Source organism: Natator depressus, chromosome 7 (genome assembly GCF_965152275.1).
Source record: "Natator depressus isolate rNatDep1 chromosome 7, rNatDep2.hap1, whole genome shotgun sequence".
Taxonomy (NCBI): Eukaryota; Metazoa; Chordata; order Testudines; family Cheloniidae; genus Natator; species Natator depressus.
Window position 1 is genome coordinate 26,105,094 of NC_134240.1, and position 23,391 is coordinate 26,128,484.

The 23,391-nt window shown below is 37.3% G+C and overlaps 1 protein-coding gene across 21 annotated transcripts in view; it reads left to right on the forward strand.

The window, feature by feature from the left end:
• ERC2 (ELKS/RAB6-interacting/CAST family member 2) overlaps positions 1–23,391 on the forward strand; it is an 829,921-nt gene that overhangs the window by 396,360 nt on the left and 410,170 nt on the right. For 9 of the 21 annotated variants that reach the window (XM_074957759.1, XM_074957756.1, XM_074957751.1 and 6 more), the window contains 3 exons: positions 650–679; positions 1,466–1,659; positions 11,842–11,853. In XM_074957759.1, coding sequence (XP_074813860.1) covers positions 650–679; positions 1,466–1,659; positions 11,842–11,853 — 236 coding nt within the window. The remainder of the gene's footprint in view (positions 1–649; positions 680–1,465; positions 1,660–11,841; positions 11,854–23,391) is intronic. The other 12 variants (XM_074957755.1, XM_074957758.1, XM_074957763.1 and 9 more) reach the window with 3 other exon arrangements.

A 23,391-nucleotide genomic window follows, 5' to 3' on the forward strand; every position in this document is an offset into this window, starting at 1 on the left:
GAGTACCAGACCCTGCAATGAGCTCAGTGTAGGGAGATCCCGGCATCTGTGTGAAGCTTGTACCCTAAGAATGTAATATTGTCTAGAGGGGCGGGTTGGAGTAACAAGAAAAACAAATATAGTGAGCTTCTTATGTCACTTCCTTGTTCTTTTCACAATTAGATCTCCTGTGTGAATAGAAATCCCCAAGTAGAAAAATAGAATTTGAAAGCATCATTATTTCCTTATTATCCTCATGCTTAAATTATGTTACATGCAGAAACAAAATATTTTTGGTCTTCAGTAATTTAATTTATTGTTTTCCTCCTTTAAACACAAAACTTAAAAAAATATATATATGTTAAAAATTTCTACTAAATCATTGCAAAGAATGTCAACCTTCTAACCGTAGTAGTTCGTGGTACTGATCTTTTTTTCAAAACATGCATGTTTCATTTTGACCAGCAGTTGTTTCATTGCTTGCTTGCCTTGTTTATTCCCTGAAATTAAAAATAAAACAAATCAACATCTGCTCTGTTTAGTAAGATAGCAGGAAGACCTACTGTTCTAATTAATTTTTGTAAATTTTTTGTACATTTTCTCTGAATTTTCTATGTTTAATGTGCACTGTGGTTAAACTACTTGTTTTTTCCCTGCCTGCTCTTTGAAGATGCCAATTAGGAATAATGGGAAACAAGGGGTAGGCTAAGCATTGCAGTGCATTGTTGTTTCCATCTGTCTGTGATTATTTCAGCCAACAGTTTAAAACACTTTTATGCCCAATCCTGCTCCCATTGAAGTTAATGGGGCTTTCCCATTAGTTCTGGTGGGAGTAGGAAAGGACTCCACACTGTTGTTGTTGTTTTCATTGTGTTCTTTCTTGTCTGTGAAATTGCCACCCACCCATGCATGTGTTTGCCAGGTATATTTATTTGTGCCATGTTCACCAATGGGCTTGTTCCTCTGATGTTTCAGGTTAAGTATTAACAGTATTAAAAAAGGCTTTGGGTTAAAACTGTCAGCTGAAAGCATTCTTCTAGTTTTACCTTTAAAAACAGCACTGATTCCTTCCTTTAAATTGTTACTATCAATGAAATTTTTATAACTATCCAGTGGTTTAATCTGTAGAGTAGGGTACCGAATGTGGCATTTTTTTTAAAATGCCTTCTTGTTTGACAGTATTAAGAAACATTATAGTGAAACAAAAGTTAAGATGTTCATGGTTATGTTCATGTATGAAAAACTCTAAACTGGGGAAAATATTTTTTCTTCATGAGGCAGTTTTGTGAATACAAACCTCTGATGATTATAGAAAGAATGCAGACAGATTTTCATTTCTCTTTGCTGCGCCTCTATGGAAATACGTTTCCAACTGACAAAAATACCCATAATCCTTTTTTCATGCAGACTTGAACTCTGAGGCTGCAGAAGTAGCGCCACCAAACTATCTAAATGATTGTTGTTGTTTTTTAACTTAACACTAAAGGCTCATGAAGCTGAAGAAGAAGCTCGACTGAACCCAGAATTTGCAGACAGAATGAAACAGCTTGACAAAGAGGCATCTTACTACAGAGAAGAATGTGGTAAAGCTCAAGCTGAGGTTGACAGACTTCTAGAAATCCTCAAGGAAGTGGAGAATGAGAAGAATGACAAAGATAAGAAAATTGCTGAGCTAGAAAGGTAATTTTTGTATTATTTGCTTTATACTGAATGGCCTTTTTATTAAGTGATCTCCATTGTGGAAAGACCTAAAATAACAAAAAAAAAGTCAATTCACATTACTTCATGAGTTGTACCTAAGAAACAAGTGTATGTGCTGGCTTTGAAGCAGGTTTGGAATCTCCTCCTTTTGGCTAGAAAAGGCTTGGTAGTCTACATATCAAAGAGTGTGTATATAGGGAAACTCCCACACAGTTTACATAGTAACATCCCTGTCTGCAAAACCTGGGTGAGATATTGCATTATGGGAGTAATTATGCTTTTTTACTGATACTGTATTAGTATTAGGTGAACCCAAATAAGAACCATTCCAGACATTTGTCCTTGCCTGGAACAGCATGTACAGTATACCTCTGAGAAATTCTGGAAAGATGTGGTAAATCTTCTTAGTCTGTTCCTTAACTCTAGCTTTGGGTATTTTTCTGGGGTACCTCACATTCTTCTGTTGGCAGGTATCCTTTGAAGGTTGGCAAGTATCCTTTCTTCTTAAATGTGGGGAAGTTGTTCAGCCTTTCCCTAATGGAGGGAGAGATGCTATCGGAACCACTAATCTTGTTCCTTTCGAAGTGAACAGTACTGTAAAGCTCCTCCTGCAGATTGTGCCCCAGGTTGTACTATATATGTGAAGTTCTTGAGTCTGTGAGGTTTCTCCATTCCTATCCCAGAGTAGCCACTCTTATGGGAAGGAAGGAAGGAAGCAATGTTGTGTGTTGGGGTGTTTCAAAAGTGTATTCCAGTGGTTGTGTTGTGAGAGGAGAGCCTCAAGGGGCCACATAAATCAAAAGCAAGTTCAGTGGGTCCCAGTGTAACTGTTGCTAGATCCTGCCCATCTATCAGCTACTACTGGACAAAGTGGTGCACTGTCCCAGAAGAAAGATCCTGCTACAAAACAGACCCACTAGTTATTTCAATTGTTATTGGAGGGAGAAAGCCAAGATCTGTTTTTTACAGAAGGAGGCTTGTGTGGATTAGCGGTAAAACATCCTTCTTACGTGGTTTGAAACTTCAGATGTTCAAAAGTTACTGTAATTATTTATTTACTTTTTGCAGGCACTTGACAAAGATCTGGTTACCAATAATTGCTTGTGGATGGCGTAGAATAAAATGCTTAAGAATAAAATCACGAAAACAACATTCTGTTCAACACATTATTTTACTATACAATATATTTACTATTATTACAATATTATAATTGTATGAGTAATTTGCATGTGCCCAGGAGATGTAGGATGGATGATAGGTGAATTTTTTAGATAAATGCATAATAAATACATCTACCTGATGTGCACAATGCCCGCAAGTTACTGTGACATTTTTGATATACATATAGAAAATTCTCCTTGCCCAGAGCAGGAATTATAGTAACTGTGGGCCTTAATGTGCTAAGAAGCACTGACATCTGCTGAAGTTAGCGGACGTTACTGGTGCCAAGCACCTCGTAGGATTGGGCCCCAATTTTCCTTTTAAACCTTCTTGTTTTGGGAAATTTGGCAAAATAAAGATTTAGATTCCCACACTGTAAATAATATGTTTAATAGTTTACTTCCAGCATAGTTAATAAAAGGATATAATCAAATACAGAGACATAAATATAAGAATAGATCATATGGTTTTCTTCATGCATATGAATGTGATTTCCTGCATGATATTTTTATTTGATTTATGTGAACCTTAGTCTGAACATGAAGCAGTTTCAGTCATTTACTGACAATTGATTATAGAGCAAATGGCCAGGATTCTAATGAGTAGTGGCTATTTTACATGTTTTGCTTCAATTTCACACAAAGAAATGAATCACATGTATACTGAGTGTGACAAAATTGGTGACGTATTTCTGAGAAACACTGTGTACAGTCTATTTGAATAGCTGAGTATGACCAGATGGTGGCTATAAAATGTTATAAATTTTAGCCTCTAACTTGCATTGAGATCTGCTAGAATGGCCCCTGGCCCCTGTGTGGAATCCAGTTAATTTCATTGAGACTACTCACATGATTAAAGTCAAGCACATGTATCATGCATCAGAGCTAGAGTACTCAGCACTTCTGAGGATTGTGCCCTAGATATACAATGTACATAAGAAAGTATTCCACAAAGAAGCAGATTAACTATTCCAAAATAAAACACAAATGTTGATTTAGAAATAGATTGTCTGTTCATCTATTTAGAATGTAAGGGCTAGATTATCCCTTGTTTTAGACTGCCGTGTGGGAGAATAAGGAAACATAAGGATATTCACCTTCCTGCATGTTTATGTGCATTAAGGGGTGGGGAATGTGTGGCGAGCACACCAGGGAAAGTAATCTGCTCTAGGTATAGAGAAACAATGAAGAAGCCTAATTTTCAGACTGTTGGTGCTTAGCCTTTTTTAGCAAATCAGGCTCCTTTAATATGACCCAAAGTTTGAGACACTTATAATTTCTAGTCTCTTTTGACAATGTTGTCCCTAATGTCTAAATCTATGTATGGCTGTGCCACCTGGTGGTACACCAGTGAAGGAATTGTGACTCAGAGATTCCCGCTTGCTCCAGAGAGAAGTAAACTACTGCAGTTTTTTACAAGGTGCTGCATACTTCCCCCTTGTGATGGCTCAGCTCTGTTGGCAAGTTATCTGAGGGAAAGCAGAGCCAAGGCTTTACCTACTCTCCACCCATTCCTTGTTGGGGTAAAAAGATGAGTTGCAGCTCTGCAAACTTGCTTCCTCCGACTTGTTCCCTACTTGCCTGTGCAGCTTCCAAAGGGCAAGTTGTCTTCTGTTTAGGGATAGTGACAGCACATGCTCCAGATACAGGGGCTTGTGTGGGATTTCTTAGGAAAGTGAGTGCTCTGTCCAGGTATGCATTTTGATACATAATCTGTTGAGCTGTATGTGTATTCCTATTCTAACATCTTCCTTGCATTGCGAGGTACTCTTCTTTTAAATTGCCCAGTATCTAATTTTGTTGGCTTGAACTATAAAAGTCATACTTCATAATATTATTAGTTATAGTGTTTTTACCAATATAAAACATCTCCATTTCAGAGTTGTGGAGAAGTTTATAATTAAACCCTTTAATCTGAAATTTAAAAACCATTGAAATAAGTTCGTATTTTAGAGATTGAAATAAAACTTAACACAGAGAAATCACTTTTTAAACTGTGCAGTTGACTAGTATACTAGAGAATGTCAAATGTTTGAAAGAAGAGATGTCTGATTTAGGACAGAGTCTAAGAAATGTACGTGCTGAATAGCAGACAGGCAGGAATTATTAACAAAACTGAAAGAGCTTTTATGCATATGGTAATTCTCTTTGGCTTGAACTTTATATTTCTACTTCAGAAATCACTGCATTTCTGACAGTTTAATCATTTACTTCTAACAAATGCCTATAGTGTATACAATACATCATGTATACTGTAGGTTGGTCTGTATGTTAATTACTTTTTATATACAATAAAAGACTTTTATTTTTCAAATTGGCTATTGTTACAATGTGATAAACCTAAAAGTTTTCTAGCACTCATTGGTAACTTATTGCATTGGTCATGGTTTTTTTTCTGCTGTATCGGTCTAATACTCATTTTCAATAAAGTCAAGTGTAAAAGATCTTCTTGTACAAGTATCAATATAACTAACAATAACAATATATACTCTTAATAGTCTTTAATATGCTTTTCCCAGAACAATCTTATGTTATCTAACTTTCTATGAGTTCACATCTTGAGTGGTTTGTTAAGGGAATCAGAACTGAGATCTTGTGCTTCCAGAACCTGAGAAGTGCAGATATCCTGTTACCCACATTGTGCACCAGGGGCTAAATTATGGATGGGTGGAGTGGTTAAAGAGTTCCTGGCCCTCCAGGGTAACCAAATAGGATCAGGATGTGTTGCAGTGGGGAGCTTACTAAACATGGGAACTTCCTGGTCAGGAAGTTCTTTAGTTACTGCTCCTTAAAGAATGGCTTTTTGTGTATGTCCTCACACTACAGTGTGTGTGGGTGAAAAGCAGTATAGGGAGGTGATCCCTGCTCATGGATGACTCGGTATTTGGGAATTGTAAACAGAGTTCTCTGCAAAGGTCTGGACTCCATTTGTTTAAACCTTAATAGAAAGGATGGCTGGAAAAGTTGTGGAAGATCTGGCAAGACACCAAGCTACAGCTGGCAATAATGTGCAGCTAAAGAGGCAGAATATAAGAGATGCCACAAAATGGGATATTTTGCAATAGCACGCAGGTCATCAAGAATAGTGGAAACTGTCCAAGAGGGATTGTTATCAGATGACAGTGAGTCTATATTTCTAAGGACTATATCCTCAATAGAACAGGCAATATCTTTGTACGTAAGCATGAATCTAAACAATCAAAAACTTAAATTTAAAATTGTTACTGGAGCAGCAGTCACTGCAGTTCCAAAAAGCTTATAATCAATCCCAGATGAAGATCAGCAAAGATCAAATAAGATTCTACATGGGGCTAGTAACAATACTTGGATGTTTGTGGGGAGTTCCCTAGGAAATTGTGAAATGACTGAAAGTTCTTTAACAAGTAATATGTGTCATACCAGGACTAACAACTCCCCTACTAGAGTTTTCAGCAATACAAGGACTACACCTATTACTGAAACTGGAATGCATTAATGGCAGAAAGCAAACCATACAGTACATGTATCCACACATCTTCTCAGGACTAGGAATGTTGTCAAGAGAGTACAAAATAAAATCAGTGCCATCACCAACTCCCTTGGCTCTCTCAGCGTCATAGTGCATCCTTATACCTTTTCCAGGAAAAGTCAAAGAAGAATTAAAGAGAGTGGGGTTATTTACCAGATAGAAGAACTGACTGACTGGTGTGTGAGAATGGGTGTAGTAGTGAAGCTCAATGGCAAATTCTGCATTTGTGTGGACTTTACACAACTTTATAAAAAGGTGCGCAGAGAAAGACACATGCTTTCTGCAGCTGATCAGGCATTAGCTGTGTTTTCAGAGGCCAAAGTCTTCTCAAAGTTAGATACTATGACAGACTTCTGGCATATCCCCCTTGCTAAAACATCTGTACCATTAACTACATTCATCACCTGGTTTGGAAGGTACTGTTTCATTCCTCTTCCATTTGGCATATTGTCAGTGCCAGAACATTTCAAAAAGAGAATCTCTCAGATTGTCAGGTTTTCCTGGCATCCTCTTCCATGCAGATGAGGTGTTGGTATATGTCAGAGATAAAAATGAACATAATGAGTGACTACACACAGTTTTGAGATGCTTTCAAGAAGCCAGACTCACTCTGAATAAGAAATGTGAATCTGGAAAGGAGCAGATAACATTTGTAGGCCACATAATTAGCAAACAGGGAATTCAGCCAGATTCAGACAAACTGAAAGCATTAATTGTCTTACCCAAACCACAAAACATTTCTGGTGTAAAAAGGTTCCTGGGCATGACAAACCATTTTGGGAAATTCTTACCAAATTTATTCATGTAACAAAATTCTTAAGAGATTTCCATAATGGTCACAATTTGCGGATCTGGGTGAACACACAACAAAATGCATTTAATAGAATAAAAGAACTACTGATCTCGCCACCTGTCTTGGCACAATACTCTAAACTACCCATCAACAGTAGCAGTGGATGCATCGTCATATGGTTTAGGAGCAGAACTCAAACAAAAGCAGCCAGAAGGAGACCGGAGTCTTGTTGCATTTATATCAAGGAGCTTCTCAGAAACTGAACAGTGGTATGCTGAAGTGAAAAAAAAAAGCTCTAGCAGACACTTACGTCTGTGAACAGCTCACTGCATATCTGTTCAGCTTGGATTTTAACATAGAAACACACCATAAGCCCTTAGTGGATTCAAAACCACTGGAGGATCTTCCACCTAAGATTCAAAGATTTCAACTACAGCTGATGCAATTTTCTTTAAACATTGATCATGTACTAAGGAAAGCTCTCATAACAGTAGACACTCTACTCTAGAACCCCAATTAAGCAGCCACCAAATGAAAAGGAAAAGACTTTAGAGAAAGATGTCAAAGTCTACATTGACTTTGTTCTGGCAATAATTCCAGCATCTGTCAGCTGACTTCAGCTAATTAGAGGTGAACAACTAAAGGATGAGACTTACCAGAAATTACTCAACTCTGCCAAAGATGGTGGGCTCAGAGTCAACTTCCAAGAGACCTATTGTTGTGTTGGCAGGAATGAAAGGACCTTCTTGGGGCTGATGGCCTGCTTCTGAAAGGATAGAACAATTTTATCCCTACAGTACTACAAAAAGAAATTCTCTCCAAAATCCATACAGGACACCAAGGAATAAACAAGTGCAGAGCATGAACACAACAGTCCGGGTGGTGACCCAGTCTGAGTGGGCAAATGCAGACTTTTGTAGAGGACTATGGGGTATGAAATAAGGCGGGGAGAAAACCCAATCTCCAGAGCCAATCTCTACAAACCCAATTTCTACAAAACTACCTGATGGAGCTTGACCGTCGGTAACAACATATTTGCTTTTCTGGAAAGAACACACATTTATTGTAGTTGATTTACTTTTCTGGGTATATTGACTTGGCTATACTTACTTAGACTTCCTCAGCACAGGACAGCCAGAGACTGAAGTGAATATTTGCAAAACATGGAGTTCCTGAAGTCTCCATATCAAGCAATAGGTGTCAATTTATTCCTGAAATATGCTTACCATTCACACAGGACTTTGATTTTTAATATTGTACTAGTAGTCCACATTTCCTCCAGAGCAACGGTGAGGTGGAGAGAGCAGTGTAGATTTTAAAAAGACATATTAAAAACAGTGGACCTATATAAAGCACCCAGGGCCTAGCGGTCAACATCACTTGTGTCTGGTCGATTCCCAGCAAAATGTCTGCTGTGAAGACAACTAAGGATGCCTGTATCTATGCTTAAATCTAAATAGCCCAACCTGAAGGAATTTTGAAAATGGGATTCTGAAATAAAAATTAAGCAGCAACAAAACTTCAGTGATTGGCAGAGAACAAAAGCATTACCTGAACTGAGACCAAGGAGCAAAGGTTGGCTTAAAAGTTCCCAGACATTTAGAACTGTTCAGAACCAGGCAGACACTCCCAGATCCTACCTAGTGGAGGCTCCAAAAGGACTTCTCTAGAAAAATCTGGTTCAGCTTAAATATTTCCCAACACAACAAGGCGTGGATCTGGGACCTGCAGGTACTCTGTCAGGAAGTGAGCCCTCCTTCCCCCGGAGAACTGCACACACAAACTCAACAAAAGTGAGAACATGGTCTGGAAGATTGATCAGACCCCCTCAAAGGCTTGATCTTTTGAATATTGCTCAGGACTATGTAAATGGGGTTGGCAAAGGACATAGTATTGTAAATAGTTTTGAGGAATTGGAAGTTTCTTTTCAATTGTATGTATAGACACTGATTCATGATTTAAGTTTCAATTTATTATAAAGAAAGGAAGATGTACAGTAGTTTATAGAATTCCTGGTCCTCTACACATACCAACCAGTACCATTATATGTTGCATCATGGAGCTTAATAAATGAGGGAACTTCCAGTTCAGGGAATTCTATAATTGCTACTTAAAGCATGGCTCTTCGTGTTTGTCTTCACACTACAGTGTGTGTCGCTGAAAAGCAGCATAGGGAGGCTGTCCCTGCTCATTTGTAGCTCAGGATTTGGGAATTATAAACAGTTTCCTGCAAATGTCTGGACTCTATTTGTTTAAAGAGCCCTGCACGCTTCATAGGATGATAAATTCCATCCCATGGAGGAGGGTATTTGAAGAAAAGTCCACAAAGGAAATGGACTAGATTAATAACAAATTTCTTTTTGGAGAGGGCTTCTGCTTGGACAGCCCTTTCCATGAATCACTTTAAGCAGCCTGTGCAATGTATGCCCAAAAAATCAGCTCAATTACTCTGCAGAAGAAACCAGTTTAGGAAATTGTGGGTCTTTAAGCTCCAACAGAGGTTTGGAGGACCACCCCTGAGGGAAGCAGAAACAGATCAGGCACATGTTGATTTTTAACAGATAAAACAGGTCTAAGCTACAGTTTTGTCCAGTTATGTGTGTTGCTTCTATGAGCTATAGCCCCAGATTAACCCATCTGGCAATCTGCAGGTATATAGTTGAGTCATTCCAGCCTGATGTTGGATAAAGAGTGAAGTGCCATGAGGTTGATGGAGGGGGATGAGAGAGTAAATCGTGATGCAGATCCCTAAAGCCTGGAGTTACGCCAGGGAGGAAAATGTAGACTGGTTAATCATTTTGTTAAATTGAATCCAGCCACTTAGCAGAGCCCTTAGGAATTACAAAGATTTCTAACAGATATTATTTTGAGGCAAAGACACTGCTGAGGCATTTTCTTAGATGCAATTTGATTATATTCTCTTTGTGGGACTTTAATTGTATAGTAAATATATGCAGTACTATTGTAAGAGTCTGCCAGCATTTGCATCAGAAATCCTTTGTGGTGCGCTAGACTGGGGCTGGTCCTTAGGTGACTGTGCAGTAGGGAAGATAGCGTCCTCTTAATACAAGGACAGAATTATGGCCTCTCTGCTCCACTGCTCGTCTTCCTGGGAGCAAGTCACCAAAAGCCATCGATCCACCCTCTTTAAGGGCCTGCAGCCAGTCGAGCTCTATTCCTATATCAGCCCCAACTGAGAAGGGGTCTGTTGAGGAGTGTTGCAGGAAAGTTAGCTCCTGTGGCTGGTCCTAGAGTAGGGAGGAGAGGTTCAAGGGGAAAGGCCTCTGTGCCCCTCCAACTTGCTTTATTCAGGGGAATAGCTTTGTATGTGTGTGTTTGTGAGTTTTGTATTTGAAGAATAAAATTGTTGCCCTGAAGGAAAGACCTGAATACACTTTTGGGAGTGGCATTAGTTCTTCCTGCACTGGGAAGATAGCCAAGCAGTCTACCCCCTCCACATCACCCAGCAGAGCTAGGATCATATTGTATTCTCCATAGCACAATTGGGTTCTTCCAGGGAGCAATTCAGCCTCTTTGGAGCAGAATTCCCCTGTGATCACCTGGAATGGTGTAGTGCAGTATGCCTCTCACTGCAGGCTTTGATTAAATGGCACAATCTATTCTAGCCCACAATTTGCAGTTCTTTCGTGCATGTAATTATCCACTTCACACCTGCAACTGTGTGTTTGCTCATGCCACCTTAGAGATGCACCGTTATGAATATTCAATTTCAAATATCCTGACTTTTGTGGGATTTAGTCTAAAACTTTATTTCACTGGGTATTTTTGTAGTGAATTGAGGTGGAAACAAAAGCAATGGCTATTCTATAAAAATTGCCAGCATTCAAGCCTTTCAGCACTGACATAATTCAGTATGCAAAATACAAGGAACCAGCCTGCTGAATAGCTGTCTAAAGCTATTTTTGTGGTTTTTTAAAAAAATTATCTTTCATAAATAAATGCAACAATGTGCAGCTGTGACAACTCTAGGAATTATTCTAGTTTGGCATAAGTTAGGGATTTTTTTTTTTTGGTCTTGGCTAATTGAAAGGGCACGTTAGATATTTTTGTACAAATAAGTTATCAAGCATCTGGATATTTTCAGTAATTAAGTATTAACCACATTCTCAGAAGTGAAAAAAATTGCTCTCAGCTTTGAAAGGGACTGTATTTCCGGGGGGAGGACGGGGGACACGGAAGCAATATCTTTGATCATTGTTAGGTGCAATACTTTGAACCTCTAAAATTAAAATCTTTGAACCTGTAGCCAAATTGTTTAGGTTTTTTGCTCTTATGGATGAAGAGGACATACTGAACGTGGGTCATCCTCACTGGTTCAAATAATGGTTTCATGACGATTACTGTAGGTTGCCAAACAAATGCCTTAACAATTGCCACCTATTTTATTAACTACAATTTGTATATGTACACAGTGAGTTCATAAACATACATAGTTTTCTATAGTCCCTAAATGACTAGGTGACTTTTTTGCTTTTAAGTTTTTGTTTGGTCCTTGCTCATCAAAGAAATACTATACAGAAGTTTTATTTTACTGCCTTTTTTTTAATAAAGACTGTTATAACATCTGCTCACTATTCGTTGGAAAAAACTAATATTTATCCTCCCTTTATTCTCTTTTGCTATCTCCCTTCCTTTCTGTTTGTTCTCCAAACTGCTGCTTTCACCCCTGCTCCAACCAGCTTGACTTCCAGGTCAGTACCTTCTGCTTTCTTCTCTTACCTCACTCGCTGTTCAGTGAAGCTTGATCTTCTCATTGATATAATACATTTCTTAAATGGTTTTCCTCTTACAATTTATTTTTCATCATTTTCATTTTATATTCAGAATTTGTTTTTTCATATGATAATTTTGTCAGAAATTACTGGGAGGTTACCAGTTGTGTTTCAAGCTCAATCATCATTTTCTAAAGCACTATGTAAAATGATGGGGCTAAAACAATGTTATACATTTTCCATACAACAAAAGTTCTGGCAGTAGTAGAGCAGCTATGTTAACATTGTAGCTTAAGCCATTTTATTTTAATAAATCACAACGTTTTAAAAAAGTTTTCTAAGAAAAAGTGGTTTAGCCACATATTGAATCCACATGTTGTTTTTTGTGAAGATCTTTTTCTTTTTTAAATTTGTTTTTGTTATTAAGGAATTCATCATTTACATACAATGTCATGTACTAGTTCAAAGAATGTGAGCAATAATAGCATACAAAATATTGATAATCAAAGACCCACTTCTAATACTGATACTGTTGTGAATTATTGTAAATATAACAGAGCAAGTATGAGCATCAGAATAAATTACTCTGCAAATTTGACCTCTAGATCAGAAACTTTTAGCTGTTTGGGGTAGCTGGATGTCAGTTGAGCCAAATTAAGGACTAATATGTAAATAATCCCCAAACAGGTGCTCAAATGCAGTGTTAATTTGTATTCTGGTCAGAAGTAATTCTCTACACAACCTCCCTCTCTTTGATTCATATTATTCTTGCTATAATTGATTCAAGTGCATTATTCTTGAATAATGTGTGTAGGCACATAGGTGCCATTTCATGGGATCAAGGGGTATACATGCATAAATTTGCAATCCATGCTTGGAATATTCTTCCAAGGCTCCTGTTATAGGATGGGTCTCTGGAGCAGCCTTTCTATGGATTTCTTTTAGGGAGTACCAGAATGGGGGTGAATAACTTTAATCCTGCCCTCCTCCTGCAATTGTGCCTCAGTTTTCCAATTTCCCACTTCTGTGACTGGACAAAGTCCAGTCCAGCAGAGAGAAATATTAAGGATGGCTGAATCAACCTTCAAGCTTCATTCTTATTGACAGATTAACTCAAAACTTCTTAAAGGTTGGGATTGCTTAGTTAAATCTCCAGACCGGCAGCTCACTCCCCCATCAAGAACAAGACCATCTCACCTCCAGGTCCCTAAATCCAGTCCCCTGATCTTTCATGAAAGATACATGAACCTATCAGCTCTCCAGTCTTTCTGCTGATCCCTGGTTCCTTTTCCTTTCCAAACTGTGCCGAGATTTGGTTATTTTCCACTTGCGCTGGGCAATGTGCTGTGGGATGGCATTGCCAAACTCTAGAGAACTAGAATGAGAAATGAGTTCTGGCCTTAGAGAGAACAGTGAAGATCTGTTGGGTTCACAATACTTTAGTCAGAAGGTATGAGAGTGTCTCTCTCTCTCTCTGAACTAGAAATGTTTGTTATATGGATTTAGGACAAGGTGTTGAGTTTTGCAAGCCTGGTTTTAAGGGATGGAATAAATTTCCATTGGGGTTGGCGTGACCAAGGCAAGGGTGTGTTTGTGGGCCACATGGGTCTGAATGGAAAGGGGATATTGGAGACTTATATTGGGTGGGGGCGAGGGAATCAGGGTGGAGGAAGTCCATAAATCTATTGCAAAATAGGTAAATGATAGTACTTTTATATAGTACTGTTAATCCATGGATATCAATACACTTCACAAAGAACGGTAAGTCTCATTATCCACACTTTTTAGATAGGGAAACCGACACAGAAAGGTGAAATGACTTACCAAGTCATACTGCTTGTTGGTGGGAGGAAGATTGCTCAATAAATCATGATGTAAACCAAAAGTTCATTAAGAAATAGTCAAAACTTATCAGTATGAAAGTATCTACATTATAATAGTTTCTAAAGCTGTCAAGAGTAGTGCTGGACAGAAAATGATTGTAAATTCAGATATCGAAAAATGTTTCTATTCCGAGTCAGGATGAGAAGTCTAAATCTTGAAAATGTTTGTGAACTGAACATCGGAAAAAACCCCTCTGTTCAGATCATTTTAAACATTTAATTTAGATAATTTTGAAACATTTATTAATTTAGATTTTTTAAAACTATAATTAGCTTAAATTTCAAAATGAAAAATTGTTGTGAACTGAAAACCTGGAATTTTTAATTTTGATGATTTAGAAACTTCTTTCAAAAAATGTTGAGTTGAAAAATTCATTAAAAAAGACCCTTTCCTATGAAAAGTTTATTTCAACAAATGGACATTTTCCAAAGAAAAAACCTCTTATCAAAAAATTCCCAACCAGCTCTAGTCAACGGTAATAATAATAATAAAAAATAAGTAATAGACATTTTTACGACCCATTCCTGTACTCCAAGAAAATAATACTTATTTATATCAACCAATATATCAAAATAACAGGGACTCTAGAAATAAGCATTCTGTTCTTGGTCCTTATTATTAACAACATACAATAGAAAATTTGCTTTTTTAAAAAATTATTTTCCATTACTTATCAGAGCTGAAGTTGAAGAAAATACTTAGCTGGAAACTGGCTTGATGTGTCACGGTGCTAAGATGCAGAAAGAATTTTTACTGTACTTCTCCATATGATTTAGCCCCCTTTCAGATGCCTATTTAAGACAGATGAGTTCATGGTGATTGTACTGCAGATGTTTTTTATAACCCTCTCAAAGGAATTCTATAGCTTCTCTCTCAAAAGTTCAGTTAGAGGTGCTTTGAAATCAAATCCTTTGTAAATTCAGGTAGCTCTGCAATTACCTTACTGTACAGTATCCCTATCACATTTACATACAACTAAATTGCCTCTCATATTTTATTCTATAATTTTATGCTTGCAGTTGAAAGTAGACCTAGTTGAAACTCAGAATTTCTGTTCCAGGGGAAATGCTGACATTTTGAATTTTCCCTTTGTCTAGAATTGGAACAAAAATCTTAATTTCAAAATTTCCTGTGAAATGAAATTCCCCAAAAATTATTAATGTGGGAAATATCAAAATTACCTTTTCAAAATGTTTCATTCTGATAAGGTCAAAGTGTTTTCTTTCAGTTTTTAACTTAATATAAAGTTAAAATGATAAACAAAACACTTATCAAAATGAAGCACTTTGACCTTTTCAGAGTGAAGCATTTTGATAATTTTTCATTGAAAATTTTGACAAAATTGATACATTCCTTCTAAACACTTTATTTAGTCAAATCATCATTTTCAGAAAATTTTCAACCCTTTCTAGCTGAAAGGGAGAGAGAGTGGTACCAGACCCAGGTCTTGGTTTTCTGTACTTAGCAGTGTAGATTCTGGGCTCTTAGCTGTAGAAACTTTGGTGCTTCCCGTGAAGTGTTAGATATTCTAGGAAATCCATAAATCTTCCAAGCATAACACTTACGTTTTAATGTGGAAAAAGTTTTCTATTTGGGCTTTCAGTAAACCATTGTTGCCTTGAGTTATTTCAATATCCTCCATTTTGCAATACACACTTTGGCTAATGAAATTTAGCTCACACTTATCTTCTCTGAAATACACTTGGCAGCTATATTTTCCTTTTTGCATTCCTGTGGAATGGCTGTTGCCATTGGAAATGAATGAAGAAGGGCTTCTTAAAAGCCTACTTCAAGTTGAAGGATCCAACTGCTTTGTGGACTTTTGGTCCCTAGGTGATTGATTAAACCTTTAAACCTTTCTTCAAGCCTTCATCGTACTAATCATTGTCCTGGGATGTGGGGTTTTTTTATGGTCCCCTGACAGTTGTATAAACTATATCCGAGCTCTTAAACTCATCTCTTATTCATCATTTTTCTTAAGGAAGAAGTGGTGCCTCAAGCTCATACAAAGTTTTTGCTAAAAGTGGTCTCTTGACTTCCACATAAACTAGTCCATTTGTCTGCTAGTTTTCTTCCCCATACTACATGGCTTATTTTGGCAGCTTTGTTCCATTCACTAAGGCAGGCTTTCAGACAATATCTAGATAGCACTTCCCCCTGCCCCAAAAATCATCCAGACTGATGAGCCCATCTCAATGCAGAGGTTTCCCAGGTAGATAATTGTGGGATATACAGATTTTTCATTCTCAGGCAAGGTTCCGGGTATCGGATGGCCTGATGTCACATTCAGATAGAGCTATGGCAGAATCTTCAGTCTGCCTTTGTAACATGTCTGTATCTGAGCATTTCAGAAAGCCTACATTTATGCTAATTCACACTTTTTACCCCCACGTTATTCTTTGTATATTGAGGCTGGGCCAGATGATCATTTTGGGAGAGATGCTGTATCTTAGCTCCACAAATGAGCACTCAGCCCACTTCCAAGGGGGGGTTGCTGCAGATTAGCATCCAAGAGGAGGGATATGGGGGTGCAATTTTATGGAGGACAAATATTAACGAAGTTGCAGGCCTCTTAAACCTCAAGTTGTAACCTCAGACAGAAAAGTGTTCAACAAATTCCTAGCCCTACAAGGATGAGCTTGTCACAAATCTCTGTCTTTCTCACATCAGCCTCAAAGTTAGTCTTCTACCTTGGTAATCTGGATAAATATTGGCAATTTTGAAATCTTTGGAGAAGATACTCATTATTTAAAACTTCACATATAGCATTTTTTCAGTGTTTAAGCTTAGCTTTTATAAATCACTTTCCAACTAAAGCTGATTTCATTTCTTTACATATGTAGTTTGCTTTTCGTGAAATTTGAATCTCATCATTATCCTATTCTGTTTGCAGTCAACAGCATTAGTAAACTGTATGAACACTGATTTAGTTTCTTCTTTATTGTATGCATAAGATAGACAGCTTCTAGAGAAGCTGGGCTGAGTAGTAATTAAATCCAAGGATTAAAAAAATCATTAAGAAACAATTTATTTGGAAATCATTGGTTGCTTATTACTGCAACACTTGAAAAACGGTAGTTTTCTTTTTTTATTCCATCCAGATGTGAATTTGAGATGCTTACTTTGGGATAACCTTTGATGAATTTAATATTTTAATGTTGGTGTTACAGCATTTGTGTCAGCAAATATTCAATATATATTGAAAAGGTCATCTGCAGTATAAAAGTTAAAGAATATCATGCAATATTATTGCCATGCATTGAATTTTTGTGGTATTTAATGACTGGTGTGTGGAAATATCTGTCCTGTGGTTGTGGGTGTGATTCTTGTTTTGTTATATTGACCTAAAAGAGTAGTTGACCTCATTAAAGAAAACTGTTGTCCTAACTCTGCCAAATTTTGTCCCTCGAGTCTTGGTTAAGGCTACTAGAGTACAATGTGGGTTTATTGAAGGATTCCAGTGATTGCATTAAGGTTTCCAAGCTTGTATAATCATTAGTGTCAGAGCTTCACTTAGGAACTGGCTGTATTTAATTGTTCAGTTATGTTAATCAATGTATTGCTAACTGTGTTTTTTTAATTATGTTTGTTTTGCTTTGTGGTTGTTAGAATGTGATGTCTAAATGATAACATAATGTTCTATACTGATGGCAGACTAGAGAATACGATATATTATAGAAATAATTACATTTTCAATCTGTTAAATAAAATAAGCCCTAAATACAAGAAACAGCACTTTTGAACTTTTAAAGAACCAACTTAATATTTCTCAATTAGGTTACAGTACATTGCAACCACCTCCTCCATTTCTGTATATAGACAAACTGTAGGAGGGTATGTGTTCCAACAGATTTTAATATACTGAGAAATGCAAGAAATTTTCCCACCAGCCTTAGCTGTTGGTCTGCCTAATTGTTTTCTTGGGAGGTTAAAGCTCAATGAGATGAGCAAGGCAAGGTCTAAGGGGATTTTAAATTTAACTTAGTTGCCTTCTGCAGTTTTGTTAAATGTCAGTTTGATGGTTCCAAGGGCAGTGTGATATGTTGTTCAAAGATAATTACCTTGGAGAAAATGAGATAGTTATACTAATGAGCACTGAGAGAATCCTTGATATACTGGCTTTTTCAGAAAGACTGCTTAGTCTTGGTGAGAAACATAGTTGTAATATTTATTGGGTAATTGACAGAGTGTTGTCATCTTTTTCTGTTATAGAGTGTTACTGAATAAGACTGCCTTGTAAAAATATTTAAAGATTTGATGAAAGATGCTTCACTCTTATCTGTTTGTTTATATATATATAATATTCACAATCAAAATATTTTGGTAAAAAAATAATTAAAGTCAAAAGTATGTTTCAGTGGAGTCCAATTAACATATAAAAGTCACTATTACACTTTCTTTACAAAAATTCTCAATCTTTTAAAAAAAATCAACAAACAGAATACCTGGAGATGAACAGTTAAAAGATCTAGTCTGTTCCTCTCTGCAATATAATCCTTCATTGCTCACCATTATCCCACCCATTTGACCCTACCCACATTTTACTTTGCCTCCTACAATGTGCTAAACTATATGCAAAGGTCAAAATAACAAATTACTAGGAGATCATTAGAAATTGATCCCTGAACAAGAAAGGAGAATTTATAATCTCCTAGTAATTTATTATTTTGACATGCAAATTTTAGGGGGCAAAGTTGAATGTGAGAGGGCAGCATAACTTAGGTGGGGTGAGGGTTCTCTAATTCCCTGAGTACAAAAATTTATGTTTTGGGTTTGAATGCACTTGGCTGTCCACTGATATGCTCGGGAAGCAGGGCCACAAGAAACTGTTCTCCCTTTCCATTCCATGCTTCCCAGCACTGGGACAGCCTTTATGCTCCCTTGTGTTGCTATTGGCACTAATCTTCCCAAAGGGGGCAGGGCCATGGATTCTCCCAAGCATATCATGCACCATGTGACAGGACGGTGAAGCAGCCATTCTGCTCTTTCTTTCCAGGGTATACCGCAGCTAGCTGAGGCACAATGACTCCCCCATGCATCAGAGATTTACGTTTGGGGAGCAGTCAGATGGTCTCTCATTTGGCAGATGTACATTTATTTCATTTGTTCACTAAGTCACAAAATCATTCTTTTTGTGTAAAGGAAAGAAGCAGCATAGAAAATATTGTGGAGACCAAAGAGGGATAATGATACAAAGGACGTGCTAACTAGAATAGAAGAAAACTCTCTAATTATAGATTATCGATTTGAAATATGGAGAAAGTTACTCTCAGTGGCCTACTGCGATACACAAGGTTTGGTCTTTGTGTAGGTTTTCTTCTGAGGGTATATTTTTCACTGCAAAAAAGGGTGTGGTGTTAACTTGAATTAGCTAACTCAGGTTAAAATAGCAGGGAAGTTAAAGCAACTCAGATTTTAACTCAGTTTAGGTGCTTGAGTGAAAACCTCGAGCTGCTAACCCAAATTAAAATATGAGTTGCCTTCTATTTCAACCTCAGTTAGCTAACCTAAGTTAAGAACAGAGGAAGGTCTATTTAACTGGGGTCCACAATTGTAACCGTAGCTCATTTTCCAGGTATCAGGCCTCCAGAAAACAAACTTTATTTTTAATTTCTGTTGTGATTGTGGCTAAAGGTGCTGCTAAAAATAACAGCTGAACAAGCAAACTACTTCTTTACTGCCCTCTTCCCCAGCACACACACCTGATGGTCTAATGGATCTGTGACAGATGAACCCTCTGATTTAGATTTGAGTCGTTTTCACTGTAAATGAAACCATCTAAAGTGTTATTCAGTAAGAGTGGGATGAGATAAGCAACTATATTGTACTGAGCTTTCAGTGGTCACAATCCATGACGTATGTGGAGATGAAACTGGTCTGAGTCACAAATGACATTATGAAAAAAGTAGCAATGGGAATCTAGAGAATCTCAGTTCTCTGCTTTCCTCCATGCACCTCTCTCTCCACCATGCAAACCCAGCATGTCTCCAATGCTTTAGGTGGAAGTGCTGCGGACTAAAGGACTCCACTTAGTGCAGCTAGTACTGTATCAAGTACCATTTTTGTTTAAACAATGACTCTGGAAAAATTCCCAGATTATACATCTGCTAAATAAATATCTAAGCACAGATATTTATTTTCAAGGTGGGAGATACAGATTCTGTGACAACATTCTGCTGTACCGACTCATAATGCCAAGACATTGGTGTGCACAATGCAGTAATATTTTCTTGTAGATGTTTGTTGTGACAAAGTGATAGTGCCTCACTGAAGCACTCAGTAACCCCACACATTCATAAATCAGGCTTCAAATATTCATGAGATTTTAAAATGGTGAAATTTTAAAAATAGTAAATTTAGGGTTCTTTTTCTTTGTGCCTATAGGATACACTTGGGTTACATTTTCAAGCTCTTGTTTGCAATCATGACAAATTTGTGTTTTAATTGAAAGTTGAGATTCTCATGTAATCACTAGACTGGAGGAGCTGGACATTTAAGTAGAACACCAAATAATGAGATACGTTAATCTTGAGAGTTGGCAACATTGAGTACTGTAACATACTTGCGTTCTACTGTGTCTTTGAGAGCTAGTGATGGGTGAATCAGATCATGTGTAGATAACTAAAATTTTAGCTATATTTGTTGAACCAGGTATTTTCAGCCACTTTTTATGCTGTTCATTTACTTGGCCTCATCCTGTAGACACCTTCTTAAAGCAGCAGAGAGTAACTAGGAGTAATGCTCACTTAACTTAGACAGCAGACAGCATTTGAGTCTTTAGGAGAAGGAGGAAAAAAGAATTGCCTCCCACCAAAATTTCTTCTCCCTCCCCCTGGCCTCTAAAAAGGAGGCAGAAATGGATCCCTGTGTTACCTTCCTCTAAGGCTCTTAGAGATGAATAAAGAAAGATCTCTGCTATAGAAAGACAGTGGGTTGGGCTATGGTTAACGAGAGGGCATCCTTCCCACGTGAGCCCTCTTCACAGAAGGCCCTGAACTATTCCTTGCTTACCTTTGGCTGACTTCTGAAGGGAGCATCAAACTTCTACATTTTTTTCTGATCAGCAACCACAATCAAAGTAAACGAAAACCCTTGAGCACCATCAAGAATTGGATTAGGAGGCACAGATTTTACAGTGTGAAAGAGTAAGCACTGTTTTGCTGAACTTTTTTCTCCTTAGTCTCTAAGGTGCCACAAGTACTCCTGTTCTTTTTTCTCCTTTGTGCGCCACTGCATCTAAAGTGTTGAACTTAGGCTAAGCGTGGTCTTTGGGATCACAGAAATTAAAACATATTGAACTCAAAGTTGCAATGGACCAAATTCTATGGTGTTTACTCAGTTTTTACTCATTTTTTCATCAGACAAAACTCCCATTGATTTCACTGGAAATTTGCCTACCAAAAACCAAGTAAGGACCCTCAGGATTTAGTCCTATTCAATCAAGAGAGCCTTTTGCAAGGAAGGATGCTTTGTGCAAGAAGGCTCCATTCAACAACAGATGGTCAATTTGATATACTTATAGGGTAGAGCTTCCATTACCCTCACATTTTTTATGTTATTGTATCTCTCTATCTGTGCTGCTTATTTACATTTGCTATCTACATTACATTAATCATTTACATTAAATTAAAGATTCCTCAATTCAAAATGAATGGAAAAAGGTAATTTTTTAAAATTGTGAGATACCTTTGAAATAGAAACTGACAGTTAATAAAAATCTGTTTACATATTTTAGTTACTGGTGCTTCTACAGAGTCACTTCCTCTTAAAAGCAATAATTTGGCTATTCAAATGCTCAGGGCATGGACGCATTTTATAGTGCTATAAAATGGAATAAAAGAGGCTATGCAGAGAACTAATTATAGGGTTTGGTCTTGTTGCTAAAAGAGTAAAAGAGATTGTGACAATGGTGAACTGGCACATGGATTGTGGTGAATTGTTGATCAGTACTGATAGGTGCCCACCAAAGATGTTGGCACTGGTGAATTTGTTCACCTTTCCTGAAAAGCTCTCTAAAGTGTGTAGAATGCTGTGTGTTTGGGGGACAATTCCTGTTTAGCTTCGGGAATTGAATCATAGCTGTTCCAGGACTGATGCTATCTCCATCATTGCCTTTTGGTTTTTCAACCTCCTGATTTTGCTCCAGTGAAAAGCACTCGTTTCCTTTTGTTTTTGGGCTTAGCTGCTGCCTCTTTGATTGCTCTTATATTTGCTATAAGTTAATAATCAGAAGCTGGTAATTGCACTCTGCATTGCTTCCTTCTAACATATTTGGCATGTGAGGACCTCCCATGAAAATTACTGCTGGCGGTGCCAGTTTTGAGCTGGGTTTGCAGTTGGTTACAGCCCAGGTGCAGTTTGTACAACAAAACATTCCTGAGATAAAATAGTAAGAGCTCTGTTATCTAAAATTGTACACTGTGTGCTTATGATCATCACTTTGTGCCAGATTATGCCTGGGTATAGTATGGATGTGAAGATGGGGGAGGAGAACACAAGGAGCCCTTGTTCTCTCCTTCCCCTATCATGCACAAGGGCCGGGCACAATAGCACTTCTTACACTCCACAAATATTATTATCTTGAAATGAGCTAAAATGTGACCCATTATAACCAACATACACAGTGGGTAAGGCAGGTACCATATTTAGGAAAGTATTCCTGGACAGTCTGATTTTTCTCATTGTTTTTACAGCATTATCTTGCTCTTGCCCATCTTATTTTGGGACTTGTGTAAGGGCCTGATCCAGATCAATTCAAGTCAGTGGGAGTCTTTACTTAATGAGGGTTGGATGTGGCCCTTACAGCTGTTTGAGCTGGTATTTTTATTTTTCATTTTACTAATAGAAATGTTTGCCAAATAGAAGTACAAAGTTGATTGAAATGTTTGAACTGTCATTCCCATAAGTAATCTTATTTGTCTGTTTAAAATTAGAGATCTATCTAACATTTTAAACAGAGGTCTTATCCAGACCAGAACTTCCCTGAGGATACCAAGTTTTTTTTCAAGTCCAACTGTATTGGAAATGTTGGCTGTGTCAAGGTAATTAATTCTCCATGGTTCTAATGATTCATCTTGTTTTTGCATTTAAAATATTCTTTCTCATTTTTGGTCATCATGTCAAATGGGTTAGACAATGAAAAGTAAAGCAAGAAGGGTTTAGGCATAAGGAACAGATTAAAGTACTCAAGGATGTTTTGGACATTAGGCATTCTTCAGGTTGAAGAACATAATCCTTTTTCTGGATTGCAAATGCATAGTTTTTTGTTTTTTGTTTTTAATCCTGAAAGTATATAAAATTCAAATGACAGCACAGCTAGATATTTTTACCTATTAAAATATGTGTCAGATCTTTAATAACCTGTTTTATTGTAAATCCTAATAATTTATAATCTAGGTATCCTTGATTAATTTAGTAATTTGAGCACTAGGGTTTTCTTGAAGAAAATAAGGCTGCTTATTTCAACTGTGTTTTCTTTGTTATTTCAAAGATTTCAGTCTAAAATGGGTGTGGGTTTTCTTATCATGATGATACCTATTTCCCTAGACCAATCCATCTACGGATTTTAAGCAAATAAACAATTTCCCTTCATGTTTGAGCCATGAATGCATTCAGTAACCCTCTCAACACCTC